This window comes from Heptranchias perlo, chromosome 5, assembly GCF_035084215.1.
Source record: "Heptranchias perlo isolate sHepPer1 chromosome 5, sHepPer1.hap1, whole genome shotgun sequence".
Taxonomy (NCBI): Eukaryota; Metazoa; Chordata; class Chondrichthyes; order Hexanchiformes; family Hexanchidae; genus Heptranchias; species Heptranchias perlo.
Window position 1 is genome coordinate 65,849,893 of NC_090329.1, and position 18,570 is coordinate 65,868,462.

Below are 18,570 nucleotides of genomic sequence, written 5' to 3' on the forward strand. Positions count from 1 at the left end.
AAGGGTGAGTTAGATAGATTCCTGATTAACAAGGGAGTCAAAGGTTATAGTAGGTAGACGGGAAAGTAGGGTTGAGGTCACAATCAGATCAGCCATGATCTTATCAAATGGCAGAGCAGGCTTGAGGGGCCGAATGGCCTACTCCTGCTCTTAATTTGTATGTTCGTATGTATGTATGTACTGCTTCTAGTACTCACCTCTGGAGCTTGGAGGTCTTTTTTGCTCGCTCTCTTGCTTCTGTGATAGACTGGAGATGCGGGCTGTTATGTGGGAGAACCCATGAATTGGCAGATCAGCTGTTTGTTATGCCAACTTATTAAGCTGGCAGAAATTGGGCAATGCTGCTGGAGAGGACTGAGGCAAGCAGGTGGGGCAAGGCAGAACAATTAGTGGTCTACACTAATTTAGGAACTTTCAATCAACATGCCAATTTCTAATAACTGCCGGAGTGGAGGAGAAGGGGAAGGGAGCTCCCCTCCATTATGAAAGGTAACCAAGATTCCACTGTACTTCAGTTCGAGTACAATCTGAAGACTACAGATTAGTCTTTTTTTTAAATCAATCAATTATTCTCAAGTTTATATCCGCATGAACAAATACTACAGGACAAAAATCTGTGTGTTCAATTAACCATAATTCATCTCTCCAAATCTACATGGCTGTGGATAAAACTGTATTTGAGGACAGGTTTTGTATTGTTGTTGTATCGCCCCACACAAATATTTATGGTGGCACAGGTACATTAGTAACACAGCTTTTTCTAATGATTGATTTCCTCCTTTTTGTTCTGACGGCAGCGAAACCTGCTTGGGTGCAGTTTCATAGCTCTCCGGTATCTCGACCAAGCAGTCCCTCTCCACGTTGAGTCTCGTCAATGTTAGTAAGATATTCAACTTGTGTGGGGGAAGGAGGCATGCTTCCTTACCCGGCTGGGAAAATCAACACTAACTATAGGGGAGAGTGAGGGACAAGGGGATGGGGTGCAGGGGAAGAGAGGGTGACAATGGGATAGGATTCAGGGGATAGTGAGGGCCTGAGGAGAGAGGAAGATGGAGGTGGGGTGAGAGGTGTTTGTGGGACGGGTGCTTGTTTGGGGGTTAGGGTGTTTGGGGGAGAGTGGGCTGGGGGTCGAGAGAGCAGTGGTGTGAGGGTGCTGGCGGTCGAGGGATTAGGAGAGGTCAAGCGAGGATAATGGTGGGGGCTCAGGAAGAGGGAGACTGGGGATTTGGGCTTGTCCGGGGTGGGGGGGCAGCATTTCTTGCAGAGACGACACAAGCAGCAACGTGGTGAGTGGAAGTTGGGCCATTAAAGGAAGTACATATCAGAGCCAAGAATAAATAAAGGGAGAAACACAATTTTGGTGCGGGAATCCGCACAGGTCCAGTTAAAAGGCTCCAAGTATCCAGAGACAAAGCTGCGAGAGAAAAAAAAGGCACACCATTCACAATGGCGAAGAGACTGACCCTCACCGATTCATTTGCCTCACACACAGACAGGGGGTGGTCTGAGGACTTAGACCAGTGAACTTACTGAAGCTACTGGGTGATCTGCTTAATCACAGCAACAATGAAATTATCTGCAATAAGAATGGGGCACAGCCCGCCAAGTCGTTTGGCTCAATAATCAATGTGCTGGCTGTACTTGAATTCAGGACATTTCTTCGTGCAGCTCTGGAATGCTAAACTGAAGATACAGCTTGATATACCACACTGTCTGACTTGCACCTTTATTCTGTGGCTGACTTAACAGACATACATCCACAGATTCTGATTTTCATCTTTGTTTAAAACTGTTTAGACTTAAATCGAGGTGTTCAAAATTATGAGTGGTTTTGATAGAGTAAAGAAGGAGAAACTGTTTCCACTGGTAGGAGGGTCAATAACCAGGACACAGATTTAAGGGAATTGACAGAAGAACCAGAGGGAAGAGGAGATGACATTTTTTTATGCAGCAAGTTGTTATGATCTGGATTGCACGGCCTGAAAGAGTGGTGGAAGCAGGTTCAATAGTATGTGCTGTATGATTCTATGGGCTAGAAATTGGGCCATCCGGCACCCATTGATTCTGTGCCATTTTGGGAATTAATGCTCCACTCAATGCACAGTCTTAACCGCGACCATCTGAACATGTCTTAGAGTGCCTGGAGGACCCGCCCCCCCCCCCCCCCCGCCACCCCAGCACTATTTAAAGGGACCATGCAGGATTTACAGGTTAGTTGCTGGCTTATTGCTTCTGGCTGCTGATGTATTTGTAACTATTTTTGGAGGTCTCCTATACTTGAATACTAGGATGAGGGGAAACAGCCTAACATTAAGAGCCAGGATGTGCAGGAGTGAAGTTAGGAAACGCTTCTACACACAAAGGTTGGGAGAAGTTTGGAACACTCTTCTGCAAATGGCAGTTGATGCTAGCTCAATTGTGAATTTGAAATCTGAGACTGATAGATTTCGGTGAACCAAGTATATTAAGGGATATGGGGCTACGGCTGATATATGGATTAGGTCACAGGTCCAACATGATCTCACTGAATGACTGAACAGGCTCGAGGGGATAAATGCCACTGCCATTGCTGCCCCCTGTTATGTGCTACCTTCTACAAGAAAGCGGGACATGTGCCTGGGTGATGCGCATGGTTGAATAGCTGCTAGTGTGTGTGGCCTGTGAGTTGTGGGTTAGTGGCTTGCAACAGTGGCAATGTGTAAGGGTGAGAGGAAGCATCTGATTGGCAGAGTTGAGTACTGATTGAAAGAGTTTGTTGGTAGGTGGGTGATGGGGGTGGTGCAGTTGGTAGGAGATGCCACTTAACAGTCAACCTCACTCACCTTGACCACTTGTGTCAAAGCACTGAATTTCTTCCTGCACTGCATCCATGTTCGTGGTGCTGTGCGCCTGGCATTGACTTCGTCCACCACTGCCTCCCACTGCTTTTTGGGCATATGTCTGGAGGACCTCTTGCCCACCGTCCCCCCCACCCCCCTCCCCAACCTCTTGCAACAAAGGACCTTGGTGCATGCACTCTCACAGGCGTGGTACAAACTCAGATCGGCCAATTGGTGGCGTCTGGCATGCAGATTGGGGGATGTGGGATTTAGTAGTGTGCAACCTTTATTCAATGTTTTAACATAACTCATCTGTATATAAACATAGGGACAGGACCTGCATCTGTGTTTTGCATGTGCGATGTCTGATCTCTGTTCAGACTCCATGCAGACAGCAGACTGCTATTTTCAGCAAATAACAGGTACCGGCTACCTTTGAGAGGTTTTAAGAGACAGCCTGCCTTTAAGAGATTGGGGGTCCCCCTGTTGGTGGAAAGTTTAACGCTGGTGTCAGGTAGGCACTCAGGCTGGACGAATGTCTCGTCCTGCCTGCGCAGGTTAATCGCGGATCGTGATACCTGCGCCCGATTATTGGCCTTGTCCAATTTAAACCCCTATGATTCTATTCTATAGCTCCCTCACCATCTTGGCTGGGATCAACTAACTCAAGATAAGTATACATTAAACTTTGGACTTGCCACATCTGTATGGTTCAGTATCTAACCGTATGGTACATTTATGCACTTACGCATTAGGGGTTCCATTCTTGAATATTTTCTTTTAAAACTGTGTAAATTGGTTTGGGCTTGAGATGTAATACTTGTGACAGGTGAGAAGAGATTTTTGTTAAACGAATACCCCAGGATAAGACCCTCCACTGAAAGCAATGGGCAGTGCAGGATTGTGGGAGTTAACGGGTAATTAGCTCAGTCATCCAGCCTTGCAATGGTAAGGAGAGAGCAGGCTCAACAGGATACAAGTTGGGATATTTTCCCAACTTGGAAGTACTCTAGTACAGATCACTTGTGGTAAAATATGGGTTTCATGAGTTTCAGTTCACCAATGTCATAGACAAAACTGCCAAATGACAGCCCTTTTAGAGTTAACTTCACAACAGTACATTTGGGAAAGAAGAACAGGGCAAGAAAATGCACACTAAATAGCAAGGTTTTAAATAGAGCAGAAGGACCTTGGTGTACAGATCACAGGTCAGTGTCACAGACAGTCAAAAGGTGGCAGTGCAAAATAACCAAAGACAAAAGGCGAACAGAATATTTGATATTTTATGTACAGGAATAAAATACCTATGGAGGTAATATGGAACCTGTACAAAACCTTAGACTGGAGTATTGGGCACTCCATTATAAGGATACAAAAGCAGTAGAAACATCCCTCACAGACTCACTTGGATATCAGAAATGAGGGGTTACATTGATAAAATAAGACCCAAAAAGTTTTTTTTAACCTCTATTGGAGCAGAGGAGGTTACGGCAAACCTAACAGAGGTAAAGATTATGAAGGGTAACGATAAAGTGTTAGATTGTTTCCACTGGTTGGTGAGATGGTAACACAAGAGCAGACGTTTTCAAAAAAAAAAATCACAAAAAAATTAAAGGGGTAGGCAGAACAGATATCTTTACATAAAGGGTGGGTAGAATGTGGAATTCATAGAATCTTACAGCACAGAAGGAGTCCATTCGGCCCAGTGTGCCTGCGCCAGCTCCTTGAAAGAGCTATCAAATTAGTCCCACGCCGCTTTTTCCTCATAGCCCTGCAAATTTTTCCTTTTCAAGTATATATCCAATTCCCTTTCTAAAGTTACTACTGAATCTGCTTCCACCACCCTTACAGGCAGAGCATTCCAGAATATAACAACTCGCTGCGGAAAAAAAATTCTCATCGCCCCTTGGTTTTTTGCCAATTATCTTAAAGCGGTGTCCTCTGGTTAGCGACCCTCCTGTCAGTGGAATCAGTTTCTTCCTAACTACTCTATCAAACCCCCTTCATAATTCTGAACACCTCTTAAGTTTCCCTGTAACCTTCTCTGCGAAGGAAAACAATCCCAGCTTCTCCAGGTAACTGAAGTTCCTCATCCCTGGTACCATTCCAGTAAATCTCCTCTGCAACCTCTCGAAGGCCTTCACATCCTTTCTATAGTGTGGTGCCCAGAAATTGGACAATGCTCCAGCTGAAGTCTAACCAGTGATTTAAAAAGGTTTAGCATAACTTCTTTGCTTCTCTATAACAAACCATAGTTGAGTATAGTCCATAAATTATTTTAAAAAAGGAATTAAGTAGTTGCTTGAACAAGTGGAATATTGAAAAGGTATGGGGTGGCAGGAGTGTGATTAAACTGGGTGGCTCATGTAGATGTGATGGGTCGAATGACCTGTTCTTGTGCTATAAGATTCTCGAATCCTACGAGAAAGATGCCAGTTTGTTTCACTTCGTTTGTGGGAGAATAAAATGCCTACACTCACAGGTCTTTCCTAAATTCATTGCTCAGATTAGAATTATGTTTCTGGAAACAACCCACCCAAAACAAAAAAAGATGTTTCAATACAAGTAAGAAGTTTCTTCATTTACGATAAAGCACTTAAATTGCTCTTTCCTTCAGCGCACAAGTTATTCATAACACTGACAATAATGAATAGCACATAAGAAGCTCAGAAAAATAATCTTACTTGGGTAAAGGTGGAGGCACTAGCGGTTTCTCTGGTCGTCTGGGAGGAATGGATGCCCTGAAAGGATGACCCTTCATAGGGAGGTTGGGTTTTTTGGGCGGTACCATTGGGGCTGTTGGTTTCGCTGACTTCTGATCATCTGTGCAGAGGGAAAAATAAAGATTGCATAAATTTCATCTCTGTTCACCTGCAGTCCAATTTCTTGCCATCTGATTCAATTATACATCAAAATACCGTGAAATATGTACACTGTATTTTTCCAAGACAAAACTGTAAACTTACAAGTTGATTTATTTCTACCCCTCCCCACCAAACTTGTGCACATAATTGAGCTGCAATTAGCCACCAGCTTAGTTAATGCTTGAATTAGCTTCTTATCCCTCCCTCATTTACTTTAATTACACCAACTGTTAATAAAACCAATTTAATGCAGCACAGTGCCCTTATTTAAAGCTAACTTTACATAATTCCACTCCCTTGTACAGCTTCTAAATGTGTTAACATTCTACACAGAGAGAATTAATTAAAACGATTTTACTTAGTTAGAAGAATGAACAAACTTTCATTTATATAATGCCTTTCACAATCTCAGGATGTCCCAAACACTTCACAGCCAATTAAATGCTTTTGAAGTGCAGTCGTTGCTGTAAAGTAGGGAAACATGGCAGCCAATTTGCACAAAACAAGGTCTTGAAACAGACCAGATAATTTGTTAGTGATGTTGGCTGAGGGATTACTATTGACCAGGACAGTGGGAGAACTCCCCTGCTCTTTTTCGAATAGTGCCATTGCATCTTTTACGTCGACCCGAAAGGGTTGACGGGCCCTCACTTCAACATCTCATCTGAAAGATGAGATTAGTACAGCACTCCCTCCACACTGCACTTAAGTGTCAGCCTGGATTATGTGCTCAAATCCTGGAATGGGTCTTGAATCCACGACTTTGACTCAGAGGTGAGAGTGCTGCTGTTCAGCCACAAATGACACCTAAAAGCGAATAAATACTTCAAATGTAACTACCTTATGCAGAGCATGGTAAATATATGGAACACTTCTACAGACTGGCAATGGAGATAGATAGCATCAACAAATTCAAGAGGGAACTGATATTTGACAGCTAAGACTAGGAAAGATATTAGCATGTGGGACTTCTCAAATTTTGGGACTGCAGTGGCCTCTAGACAAAAATGCAGCATAAGATCTATGAGGTCTTGTTTGGACCAAACTGGAGTACACCAGGAAGGGTTCTCTGTTCGTCTCCTGGGACTCATATGTTCAGATAGCGGGAAGGTAAAGGCAAATACGGTTCGTTGGGGGCACAGGATCTTATGGAATGGCCAATGACACTGAACCCAAGGAGAATATCTAGTGTAAAAACGATTCTTATGATCTACACAAACCACGGGCATTGATTTCAAGCAGTTAAATCCTGTAGTGGACAAGTGGTTCAGCTTTAAAGGCAAAGTGAACCTTTAATGCCATAATTGAACTTACAACTTGTGCTTTAAGTAGCTTTGCTCAACAAGAATAAAGCATTATTTCAGACAATCCTACCTCAGAGTTGGAGATTCCACTAAAACTTTGCAAATATAGTCCTCTCCAAAATTCTTTACTACTGCATTACATTCAAAGTTAGCATTTTATATGCAATTGTAAATAGAACCATCGCCAGAAGCTCTATCAAAAAGGTGTGTGGGGTAGGGTCCTGTTTATTATTTCATCATTAAACAGAAACACTGTATATGCTCAGTTGAGACAAGTTTGCAAAGAAGAATTCTACATCTGTTTGAATCTTTTGCTCAATGGTGTCTTTTTAGGGTCATTGGTTAAATGGGACTTAAACTTCTGTTAGCAGTCTGGTCATTTTAAAAATGCATTCTTAGGAGGTGGCCGTTGCTGGCACAGCCGACATTTATTGCCCATCTTTAACTGTGTAGCTTGCTGGGCCACTTCGTAGGGCAGTTAAGAGTCAACCATGTTGGTGTGGGACTGGAGTCACATATGGGCCAGGCTGGGTAAGGACAGCAGATTTCTTTCCCTAAAGGACATTAGTGAACCAACAGCTACATGGCACTTTGTTTTACTGATGCCAGCTTAGCATAACGTCGTTATACTCAGCTCATCTATCAATATAATCAGTATTCTATTTGTTGATCATACCATGGTAGTTTGTCAAACCTACCAGAGAAACAATAGCTTCGATACTAACCCTCCATGACGGGCGTTAGAGGGTCGAGTTAAACTATCAAATGCACGAAACATGACCCTATCCCACCATGGACGCACCTGTTAGCGTTTTCACGGAGACAGTTTTTTTTTAAAAGCAGAGTGTCCGATGTGGAACACTTCATTAACATATTTAAATCGGGCTCCCACAGTGCAATTGGGAGCCCGATTTAAATTTAACTTCTGCTGCACAAGTTTTCTAGGGGTTGGGAAACCCGGCAACGAAAGGGAGGCAAGAGCTGCCGGGTCCACAAGGTAAGTGCCTTTTATAGAACTCCTTGTGGGCCAGAAGCACTTCCCCGGCCTCTCAAGAAAGCCTTCGGCCTCCCCTCTGCCAATCTCTTCTCCCCTCCCAATCACCAACATCTCCCACCCACCATGTCCTCTCTTCCTCCCCCCAGTCATGATGTTCTCTTCCCCCCCCACCCCTGCCAATGTCCTCTCTTCTCCTCCCACCCCCACCGCAATGTTCGTTCTCTTTTTCTTTTCACCACCCCCCCACCCCGATCCCCAAAAGGTCCCTGGCTGCGACCTCCTGCCATTGGTTTTCCCTTCCCAGCCGCCGGTCAGGCTGTCAAATTGGCCAGCTGCCGGGTGGGAAATGGATCCAAAAAATGATAATGGGGTCCTGCCGTTAAGCTTGGCAGGATCTCAGTGTTCCCGGCCTTGCCTGTTTTCACGGCCGTTTTCGGCCCCCGCCCGCACCCTCCCAGTAAATATCGGGGCCATTATCTCCATTCTGTTAGGCTTAGTAGAGCTTCTCCCATAGTGAAGCAGTCTAGTTATACTGGCATACATCTCTGAACCTGCACCTCAGTCAAACCAAGGTTTATCTATTAATGTCCATTCTCAGCTGGCACCCATAATTCCAGTCAATCATACTCAATGGAAACTGATTTTGAAGCAAATCTGGCCTCTCAGCATCAGTAATAGCAATCACAATATGATTGAAGTGTAACATGATTTGAGAATTCGACACTGCTGAGGTCCAACACCAGAGTATATAATTTTAAAAAGGCCTATCACAAAGGGATGAGGCAATGGTAGAACAGGTTGACTGGGGAAAATTATTTATTAATTGAGAGAGGACAAGTGGAATACCTCCAAAGGAATACTGAGGAAAATACAGGACAAATATTTAAAGAGAAATAAAATAGGCTCAGTCGGTATAAATAGTTTAACAAGATGATCAGAAATGAAAGAAACATTAGGTGACAAGACCTGCTGGGAGGAGAGAGGCGGTCAACTGAGAAGATTACATGCAGTTTCAGAAGTATATCTAAAGGGTAATTAGTGGAGCAAAGAGGGAACCAGACGATGACGATGGCTGTGGATTTTAAACACAACAGCAAGAAGTTCTTTCAGTACAATAACAGCAAGAGGACAGTCTGGGAAAATGAGAGAACCGTAAAAGGATACTAATGGGAATGAAGTGGAAAATGAGCAGAGAACAGTTAGACTATAGCAACTTCCCGCTATTGTGATGCAAGTAACCCAAGCAGACACAAGGGCTTTGACAAATGAGGTTCTAAACAGGCGACGGAACACTCAAATAACAAATCCTGGGAGATGGATGCTATCTTGCCCAGGGTATCTAAATAGACCTGGGATATAATTTATGAAGTGGTAACAATCATCACATGAGAGAGAATGTAAGATGGGGAGTTACCACCAAGCACCATCATACCACATTCAAGAAAGGGAGCAAATCTAATTTGGGAAACTATAGGTTCATCAATCTACACCAATACCTATCAAAGTAATGGAACTGATCAGGAGCAAACTTCATAAGTACCAGCATGAGAACAATCCAATAAATAGCCAACTTGGCTTTAGAAGGAGATGATCCTGTTTGATGAATCTCCTTGGCTTTTTGAAGAAGCAACTGCCAAAGTGAACAATGAAAAGCCTTATGACATGGTATACTTAGATTTCCAAAAAGCCTTTGATGATGATCTTAATGAAAGCTTTCAGTTTCAGCTGCAGCCTATGTAAATTCAAAGTAAAACCTGGGTGTGGATAAGAAATTGGCTGAAGGAAAGAAAACTGTAGGTATATGTGCTAGGCAAGTGATGTGGATTGGGGGTATGGAGTAGGGACAAAAAAAAAGTACCAAGTAGAATGCTAGTATATGCTGCTAGAGCCATGGAGGGAGTGTGAAGAGCCACAAAGCCGATTCCTAGGATTAAGCTATGAGGAAAGACTGGACAAAATGCACACTTCAGGATTGAAAGGGAAGTGACAGAGAGGGGACCTTACAGGAATATACAAGATATAAAATATCATGAATAAGTTAATCCAAAGCACTAATCCAGGCTTTCCACTGTCCAGTTGGGATCACACTTCAAAATTTCATGGAGGTTCAAACAAAATCTCCCCCTTCTAAATAAGGGGGCCTGGTCAAAACTGGTGAAAGAAAGGGTTTAGGAGAATTTGTTCAAAATGTCAATAACACTTGCAAGAGTCTTCTGGGTAGAGTAAGAAGCTACAAATTTAGACTCATCCAAGAGTTTACTTGATGACATGATGAGGGGGAATGTAGATCTTCTATTTGGATGGATGAGCTAATTGGATCAAATTCCTCCCTCACCCGTATCTATTTTGTAATAATCATGCTTTAGAAATTCCCTCCTGAAAAGTAGGAGACTGATGAACAAGGGCCACCTTTATTTGAAGAATGTAAATAATTTTTTTGTGTCTCATCTCCTCAGACCACAAGATAATTCTCAACCTATATACAGGAGTACATATGACTAAGAGATACTTCAACAGTTCTGCCATACAACATGTCCCTAAATTTAAGTTGGTCCTAAACGTTATTGTGTGAAGATAAATCAATACAATTTAGTTGGAGTTACAGTATAGCCCACTAAAGTCAATATCTGATAAGCAAATAGCCTACTTAAGTAAATTAAATGTTAATGCATAAATTGTTTTGTTTTGGCCAGCCATGTTTCTGGCACACATGGATGACTGAGAAAACGACTGAGCAAAGCAAACGACTGAGAAATCCACCCAAATGCAGTTTTATCAGTTCTGGAGAAAGCTCATTGACCTGAAATGTTAACTCCGTCTCTCTCTCTCTCTACAGATGCGGCCTGACCTGCTGAGTGTTTCCAGCATTTTCTGTTTTAGTTTCAGATTTGCAGCATCTGCAGTATTTTGCTTTTGTTTGTTTCCGTTTGTCTGATAGATAGTGCACACTCTCTGTAAAGGGACGCATTCCACTTATCCAAGGTGAAAGAATGTAAGCACAAGTCAATAAAAGCATGGTTTTAGTGACCCCCGAAGTGCGTATGAGGTTACTGCTGGAGTTCAGTCAACTAAAACCACAAAGCTCATCAGCACTGAGCACTGGTAAGCTTCTTGCTGCTTGTCTGGCTATGATGGCCCCATCCTACCCATTAGGACATTTGCTTGCAGCATTATCTGGAGCAGAAAGCTTAGAATACTAGGCACAGTGACGGGTATATTTCTCCAGGTTCCATCAATAGCTGATCAATGAACAGTGTCCTGGACCACTACAGACTTGCCTGGTTAAGATATCAGATTATCAAGTCTGCCACCGATCACCACGCATGCCATCTTGATCCCAAATAGACTCTGCTTACTTTCTCCCAAGGAAGAGTCACTAGTTGGTCATTACACTGACTAGCACAAACTTGAGTCTTTGCTAGGTGGATAGCAAGTTATCAAGAACACTTCCCGTGTGGCATGATAGCAGCACAACTCAACATATGCGAGTGCATTACTTCAATTTTTCTGGCAACAACATGCCCATACACCATCAAATGGTGCTTACCTCTCTGCAGCCCAATCATGTTCCAGCCATGAATATGTAAGTATGTGTGCTCACAAACCCAGTTTCCAGGTTTGTCCAACGCATCTTGTTTCCTCAACTGATATTTGATGAACATTTACCTTCAACATGGTGAAGAGACTTATGCATGACACTTGGTGACATGCTAAATGTCTTTAATATTCTGGGTATCCAATTATGTGCTACTTATAAAGCTTACTTGTCATCAACTGTTTTATCAAGATCCTCACGTGGGGGCTTTGGCAAAGAGACATGCCCACGAGAATGACTTCCTCTTCTGAGCAACGGTTCAGTGTGGGACACAGCCCTGCCTCCTGATTCTGTTTCCCCTTTTTACCACAAATCCACCTTAAAGGTTAAGCATTGGCTACATTGCAAAAGTAAATCCACTTCAGAAAGTACTTCATTGACAGTGAAGCACTTTGGGGCACCCTGAGGGACATGAAAACCAGTATATAAATGCAAGTTAATTCTCTGTTTCTTTCTTTGATTCTGGCTCTCCGACACATGCCCTTCTGTTGTACCTGAGCAGCTCCAAATCAAGGCAAACTGTTTAGACACATCGCACACACAAGATGAAATTGCTGGCACGTTTCAGGATTTTCAACTGTTTGGCCTGAAATGAATTTTTGGTTTAAGTTATATGACTACTTTGATGTGAAGTCAGATTCAGGATTTCTGAGATTTCATTCCTCAAATGATCCAGCTAAGGGCACACAGAAACAAAGGCCCCAATATTTATAGGATGTGTGGGGGACCACTGCAGTCAGGATACCTGGAAAAGCGGGTTACTCGGAGGTGCTGCCTAATTTAATGGCAGGACCTCATTTAAATATTTTGTCTCTGTTTCCCAGCAAGTCACATTGAAAGGCTGGCTAACTGTTGTGTGGGAAGACCTGTGGCACCAGGCCGCGGAGAGGAGCGAGGGAGAGACCGTGGATCGGGGGGATCGCCGGGAGGGAAGAATGTTTGTTTAGTGGGCCAGGGAGGGGGAGGAGGAGGAGGGGGGGGGGGGCGGGAAGGGGGATGGGGGAAGCAGTCCTGCTCCTCCTGGGCCAAAAACAGTGCTGGAAAGGCACCTAGCTGCTTGTTCCGGCTGTTCTCGCCTCCCTTCAGCTGCTGGGTTTCCAGAGTCCTGTGAAACCCGGCCCCCAGGCATTAAAAGTAAAACCTTAGTTAAATTTGAGGCCTCGTTAAAATATTTAATTGACAGACCTGCCTCTGGAAAAAGCAGGTTAGTCCTGCCCCCCAACCCGCCTCCGTTAAAACCGGAAGTGGGCTCGTTGGAGGCGGGTTTCAGATTTTTGAATTTTTAAACATACCCACCCCCATCCTGGGGGGTTAAAACTCCCCCACAGTCTGAAGCCTGGTAGCGAAGTCAGACACAGGGATTGAGTGTTCTCTCCTTAGCTTAGTTTTTTTTTTAAAAAAAGAAAAATTATTGGTCAGAAAAGTTGTACATCGTCTGCTAACAGGGAGCGTGGCATGCTGTGTTATTTTCTGTGACATGAGCAGCATTACATAATAGGTTGAATTTCACAGTAGTTGTTACTTTGTTCACTCACATATGATATGAAAAATAAGTCAGCCTGTTCATTTATAATTGACCTCATCTCACTAGCATGTTAATCAGTTGACTTTTCAGAAGATAAGAAAATGCACTTGGGGGCACGTGTGTTTACAGTATCCAGTTCACACAAGGAGTTTCTTTATAAGTTTTTAATCTCATGATCACAACTGCAGACTGAAACAAGGAATTTATTCCCCATTCACAGAAGAGATGTTCCAAGGCAAATCGCTACATTCTTGGTACCAATCTTTAAGTACAAGCCAGAGAGCTGGCAGACAATGAGATTGAACAGCAGCAGTGGGGAAACAGACAACCTAGGTCAGGTTGAAATGGGCAAGAAAATCAAAGTTGACTGTTTGAAACCAATGCAGCATTTTTCAACATCGCAGCTGATTCCATAGCTAATCAGATAACAGTGATATTTTTGTGCAATCATCCTACCGTAGATTAAATATTCATCCACTATTCCTTCTGGGATTCATTGGTTACCAGCTCCCTAGAGTTGACATTTTCTGCATATATTCTTATTCCACATATGAAACCTGTGTTTTCATATATTAGTGCACATTCTTTCCAACTACCACGTGGTAACAAAACTAGTCCATCAACTTACAACAAATATAAATGCGTAGAATGTGAAGAACTGGGAATTGGTATGAATGACAGGTTGGTGGCCCTCAAGACCATTTGGCAGAAGAAGAGAAATAAATAAGTCAAGGCAGCATAAATGTCCAAAAAAACAGGAGGTATTTAATTAGCTATGATGTTGAAAACTAATGGTTTAAAATGGCACGGATAGCTGATCAGCTGTTTGAAGGCATTTTCACACTATGGTAGTGCCACCATCTCCTTCCATGTGGATCTAGCTAGATTGATGGCACTGCAAAATATAAACTTACCAGGTTCCCTTCAATAAACAGCAGTAGACATGCTCCTGCTTTTCCAGATCTGCAGGTAATGACTATGTTCCTGGGCAGCATACTGTATTTTTTTTAAAAATGGATTAAGTTTCCTTTTAAATTTCTAGAAAAGCTGATTTGGAAGATGGAGATCAGATTTTCTGCTTATTAACAAAGACTGGTTCTCTTTTTTTTTCCCCCAAATCAGCCTCCGACCTACCACTTGACCTAGGACTATATACAAACATGGCAGAGCGACACTGAGGTAGGTTTGGCATCAGTCTCCCAAAACCCAGGTAAATATAAAAACATCTGGAAATGTAACCAGATCTAACAGTCCATTTCATATTGGTGCATGTTTAGGTCAGATTCTGACTGAATCAAAACCCATTTCTGTCAACAGCAGGAGCTGGCTCACAGACACTAGTCTCCTCCCCAAAAGTGAGGCCTGAACAGATGGAATGAATATAGTATAGCTCATTTTTGAAGATTATTCTAGTTGGATTGATTGCTATCGGCACAGTGTTCATTAAAACAATCCAACAGTAGATCTGAACCATGTCATAACAAATTCTGTGAAGTGAATATTTAATCTGCTGAGATAGCAAATTAAACATTTTTCTAAAGATTAAAGACAAGTATCTCTTTGTATCCATTTCTGGCTGGGGCGGATATCACCTCGTACAAAAAAGGTAGGTGTGGCATTGCATTATCTGGGCCTGAGTGATCTCCCAGACTAGTTTCAATCGCTTAAGGGAGAGGAATTTCACATTTTTTTTCATCAATTGGCCTGGATTTTTAAAAAAAATCTACAACCATCCGAGATGCCGTCAGAATGATTGCCAGAATAATCCAATCAAGCTTCGCTATAATAAAGAATCTGATTTCACAATAAATTCAATTTCCTCTTATAAACAAGGTACTAAATACTCCTGTTTATAAGGAGATCCAATGTTATATCCAAATTCAATTTCTATTTTTGCTGAATCTCCCAGAACCAGCCTGTTGATATTACATACCAGCCCCATGAATACTTTTTCTCTATGCTACACTGGAGACAAAAACATTTAAAATCAAAAAAGACACTACGTAGGATCAGTCAATGACGGAGCACAGAGATCAGCAGGTCATTTGTTTTCATGGGAAGCCGCGAAGTTCGTTTGATACTTTACACTGGCTGCATTCTGCATTGGCTTTAAACTGATCCTAGGTCAAGACCACCTCTTCAAGGAAACGGTCAGTTCAAGTGACATTAAAAACAAAAGATGAAATAGTATACTTTCTTTATGGAGTGCCCCCAAGGGAGGGCAGTCCACTGTGCTGGACAATGGACGAGAGGTGTTGGAAGATGAAGGTGTGATCAACTGTATCAAAGGCTGCAGAGATGTCAAGAACAAGGAGGGGTTACATACCATGGTCATGGACAATATCGTTTGTGACTTTGGTTAGTGCCATTTTGGTGCTGTAGCAGGGGCAGTAAACTGATTGGAGAGTTCCAAACATGGAGCTGAGGGAAAGATAGGCACAGAGTTGGGAAGCAACAACACGTTCAAGAATTTTGGAAAGGAAAGGGAGATTGGAGATGGGGCAATAGTTTGCAAGAGCAGAAGGTTAAAAGTGGGTTTTCTGAAGAGGATGTGGTGACTGCTGTTTTGAATGGGGGTGGACAGTACCTAAGGAGGGGGAACCATTTACAATGTCAACTAGTTATGGTACCAGGAGGTGGGTCTCAAAGACAAGATTAGCTTCAAGAAGGCATGGGGGGGGGTGGCAGGGTTGGGGTTGGTGGAAGAAGGATGACAAGCTGGTTCAGAGCTAGGGGCATGGGGATGACTGGGGAAGGTATGGCTTGGTGGGTAAGCAGCAGAAGCAGCAGTGGCAACTGAACTATGGTCTCAATCTTGGTGACAAAAGTTCATGAGCTCTTTGCACTTCTTTCTGGAGATGAGGGGGAGGGGACAAGGATTGATGGTGACAGTCAGTAGTGAGAAAAGAAGCCAGGGGTTGTCTTTGCATTCTGGGATGATTTTGGAGTGGGTGGTTTTGGCAGAGCAGAATGAGGCTCGATAGTGCTCGATGCGATCCAGCCAGATTTGTGGCTAAGCCAGTTAGGCACCAGATATGCTCAAGTCCACACCCTTGGACTTGAGGGACTGAAGATCAGGGCCATACCTGGGGAATGATGAGGATGGGTGACAGTAAAGGTTTTGTTAGGGACAGGGGCTTCAAAAGATGGAGGTGAGGTGGTGTTTGAGCAAATCAATGGCTGTAGAAAAGCTAGGCAGTTAGGAGTGCGAAAGTGCAGTTGGAAGTAACTCAAGGTAGAGTTGTTCCGGGGCAAACACAGAAGGAAGTAGGATTCAAAGGGATATCACTGGTGAGAGATACAGGAATTTGTTGAAGATGGCCTTGTCAGTGATTGAAATCACAAGAGTAGAGGTGCCATGGGAGATGGCAAGGTCGAGGAGATGGCCATGAATATGGGTAGGAGATTTTAAATGCAGGAAGGGGTTTAGGGAGGACGGTGAATTAATAGGGGGAATAATGAGAGCCGGGATAAATGATGAAATCACCAAGGATTAAAAGTCACTTAGTGCAGAGGCCCAGAGAAGAAAGGAGTAAGGATGACTCACAAGCCCACATTCAATCACTCCCTTTAATTGAGCCTCAATTTTGGCATCGAACACCAACTCCCAATTGAATTCCTCCTCGAGCAGAAATACATTTGCAGATGATGTCAAACTGGGTCAGACTGTAAACAACAGGGAACAGGCTGATTGAATAGAGAAAGATCTGGCTAGTCTCGGAAGCTGTGCTGATGAGTCACAATACTTTTTAGCATGGACAAATGCAAAGTCATGAGATTAGAAAGTAAGCAAGTGGCAATACATGCTAAATACCATTATACTACACAACATAACAGCAGAGGATTTGGGGACATTGTGCTGATGGCTTCAGCAATCTCTTCACCAGTGTGCAATAGCAGTAAAGACAGCAAAAGGGATATTGGCCTGTATTGCCAGAGGAATAGAGCACAACCAAAGTGCTGGTGCAGCCCCACCCCGCATTACTGCATACAATTCTGGCCACTATATGATGAAAAAGGCATCCCAGCATTGGGAGAGAATGCAGCAACGGGTACCTAAATGGAAACCTGGGACTAAACATCTGAGTTATGAAGAGGCTGTTGAAGCCGAAAAGGTTTGCATGGGACAAGAGAAGACTCAAGGATGATCTTATAGAACTTAAGATCCTAAAGGACATAGACAAGTTAAACATCAATGTGTTTAATATAGTCACAGATTCGATAAAAAGAGGACACAGTCTTAAATTTAAGAGGAGGAAGGGTGGAAACAGGTCAGATTTAGGTACTGTAAGCAGAGAATGGTGAATGTTTGGAATGGACTGCCAAAGGAGTCAGTGAGGGCTGACTGCATCATAAAGGTCAAGAGGGAGTTGGATAAATCCCTGGTGAAAAATTGGATAGAGCGATAGGAAAGGTATTGTGGGATATGGTATTTCCTAGACATTGGGACTAGCCAAATGGGCCACAGTGGTTGTTTCCAGTCCTGAAAATTCCAATGTTATTTGAAAATATTACAAGTTTAAAAAGAGGTAATTTTATGATAGCTGATGTCTCTCGAGTAAAAGAGAGACATCATAAAATTACCTTAAATAGCTCAAAAAGCTTAACATTTGCACTTGCTAAGCTCCAATGTTTAGTAAAGCATGAAGTGCAAAACCAATGCGTTAAGGTAAACGATCAATGCTTCAGCATTTGCAAAACTGAGAATGTCACACATTGTGGTATTGATTGCAGAATGTTTCACTCGACTGAAAACTACCACAACAAATTTTTGCTTTGATCAATCAGAGGCATGATTTTTTCCTTCACATTTCTCTCGTAAATGAAATGTTATTTCTCTTCCTTGAGATATTATGTACGGCACCAATGCACAAAATAATTGGCCATCAGTAAATTATAGACATAAGTGTGGTCAAATGGAAAAACAAGGCATGCATTTTAAAGAACAAAATCCAAAGCACGGGGAAGGACTATTTTAAACGCTACTTCAGTGACCAGTATCAAACTGTCCCTCCCAATGCATTGTTGTAAGTATTGCAGATGGGTGCAGGAAGTTGCAAATGGACTGCGACAGATTAAGCAAGTGGGCAAAACTATTGCAAATAGTGTTCAATGTGGACAATTGTGAGGTCATCTGCTTTGGACTAAAGAAAGATAAATTGGAATATTTTCTAAATGGTGAGAAACTAGGAACTGGAGAGCAGAGAGATTTGGGAGTCCAAGTACACAATTCATTAAAGCAAGTAGACAGGTACAAAAAGCAATCAAAAAGGCTAATGGGATGTTGGTCTTTATCTCAAGGGGCTGGAATACAAAGGGGAGGAAGTTGTACAGAGCCTTGGTCAGACCCCATCTGGAGTACTGCATTCAATTTTGGGCATCTAACCTCAGGAGGGATATATTTTCCTTGGAGGGGGTGCAATGCAGATTCACCAGAATGATACCAGGGCTTAGAGGGTTAAATTA

At 42.8% G+C, this 18,570-nt stretch overlaps 1 protein-coding gene across 3 annotated transcripts in view; it reads right to left on the bottom strand.

The window, feature by feature from the left end:
- Nucleotides 1–18,570, bottom strand: part of cd2ap (CD2-associated protein) — a 185,079-nt gene that overhangs the window by 22,379 nt on the left and 144,130 nt on the right. For all 3 annotated transcript variants that reach the window (XM_067984523.1, XM_067984522.1, XM_067984521.1), the window contains one exon: nt 5,504–5,642. In XM_067984523.1, coding sequence (XP_067840624.1) covers nt 5,504–5,642 — 139 coding nt within the window. The remainder of the gene's footprint in view (nt 1–5,503; nt 5,643–18,570) is intronic.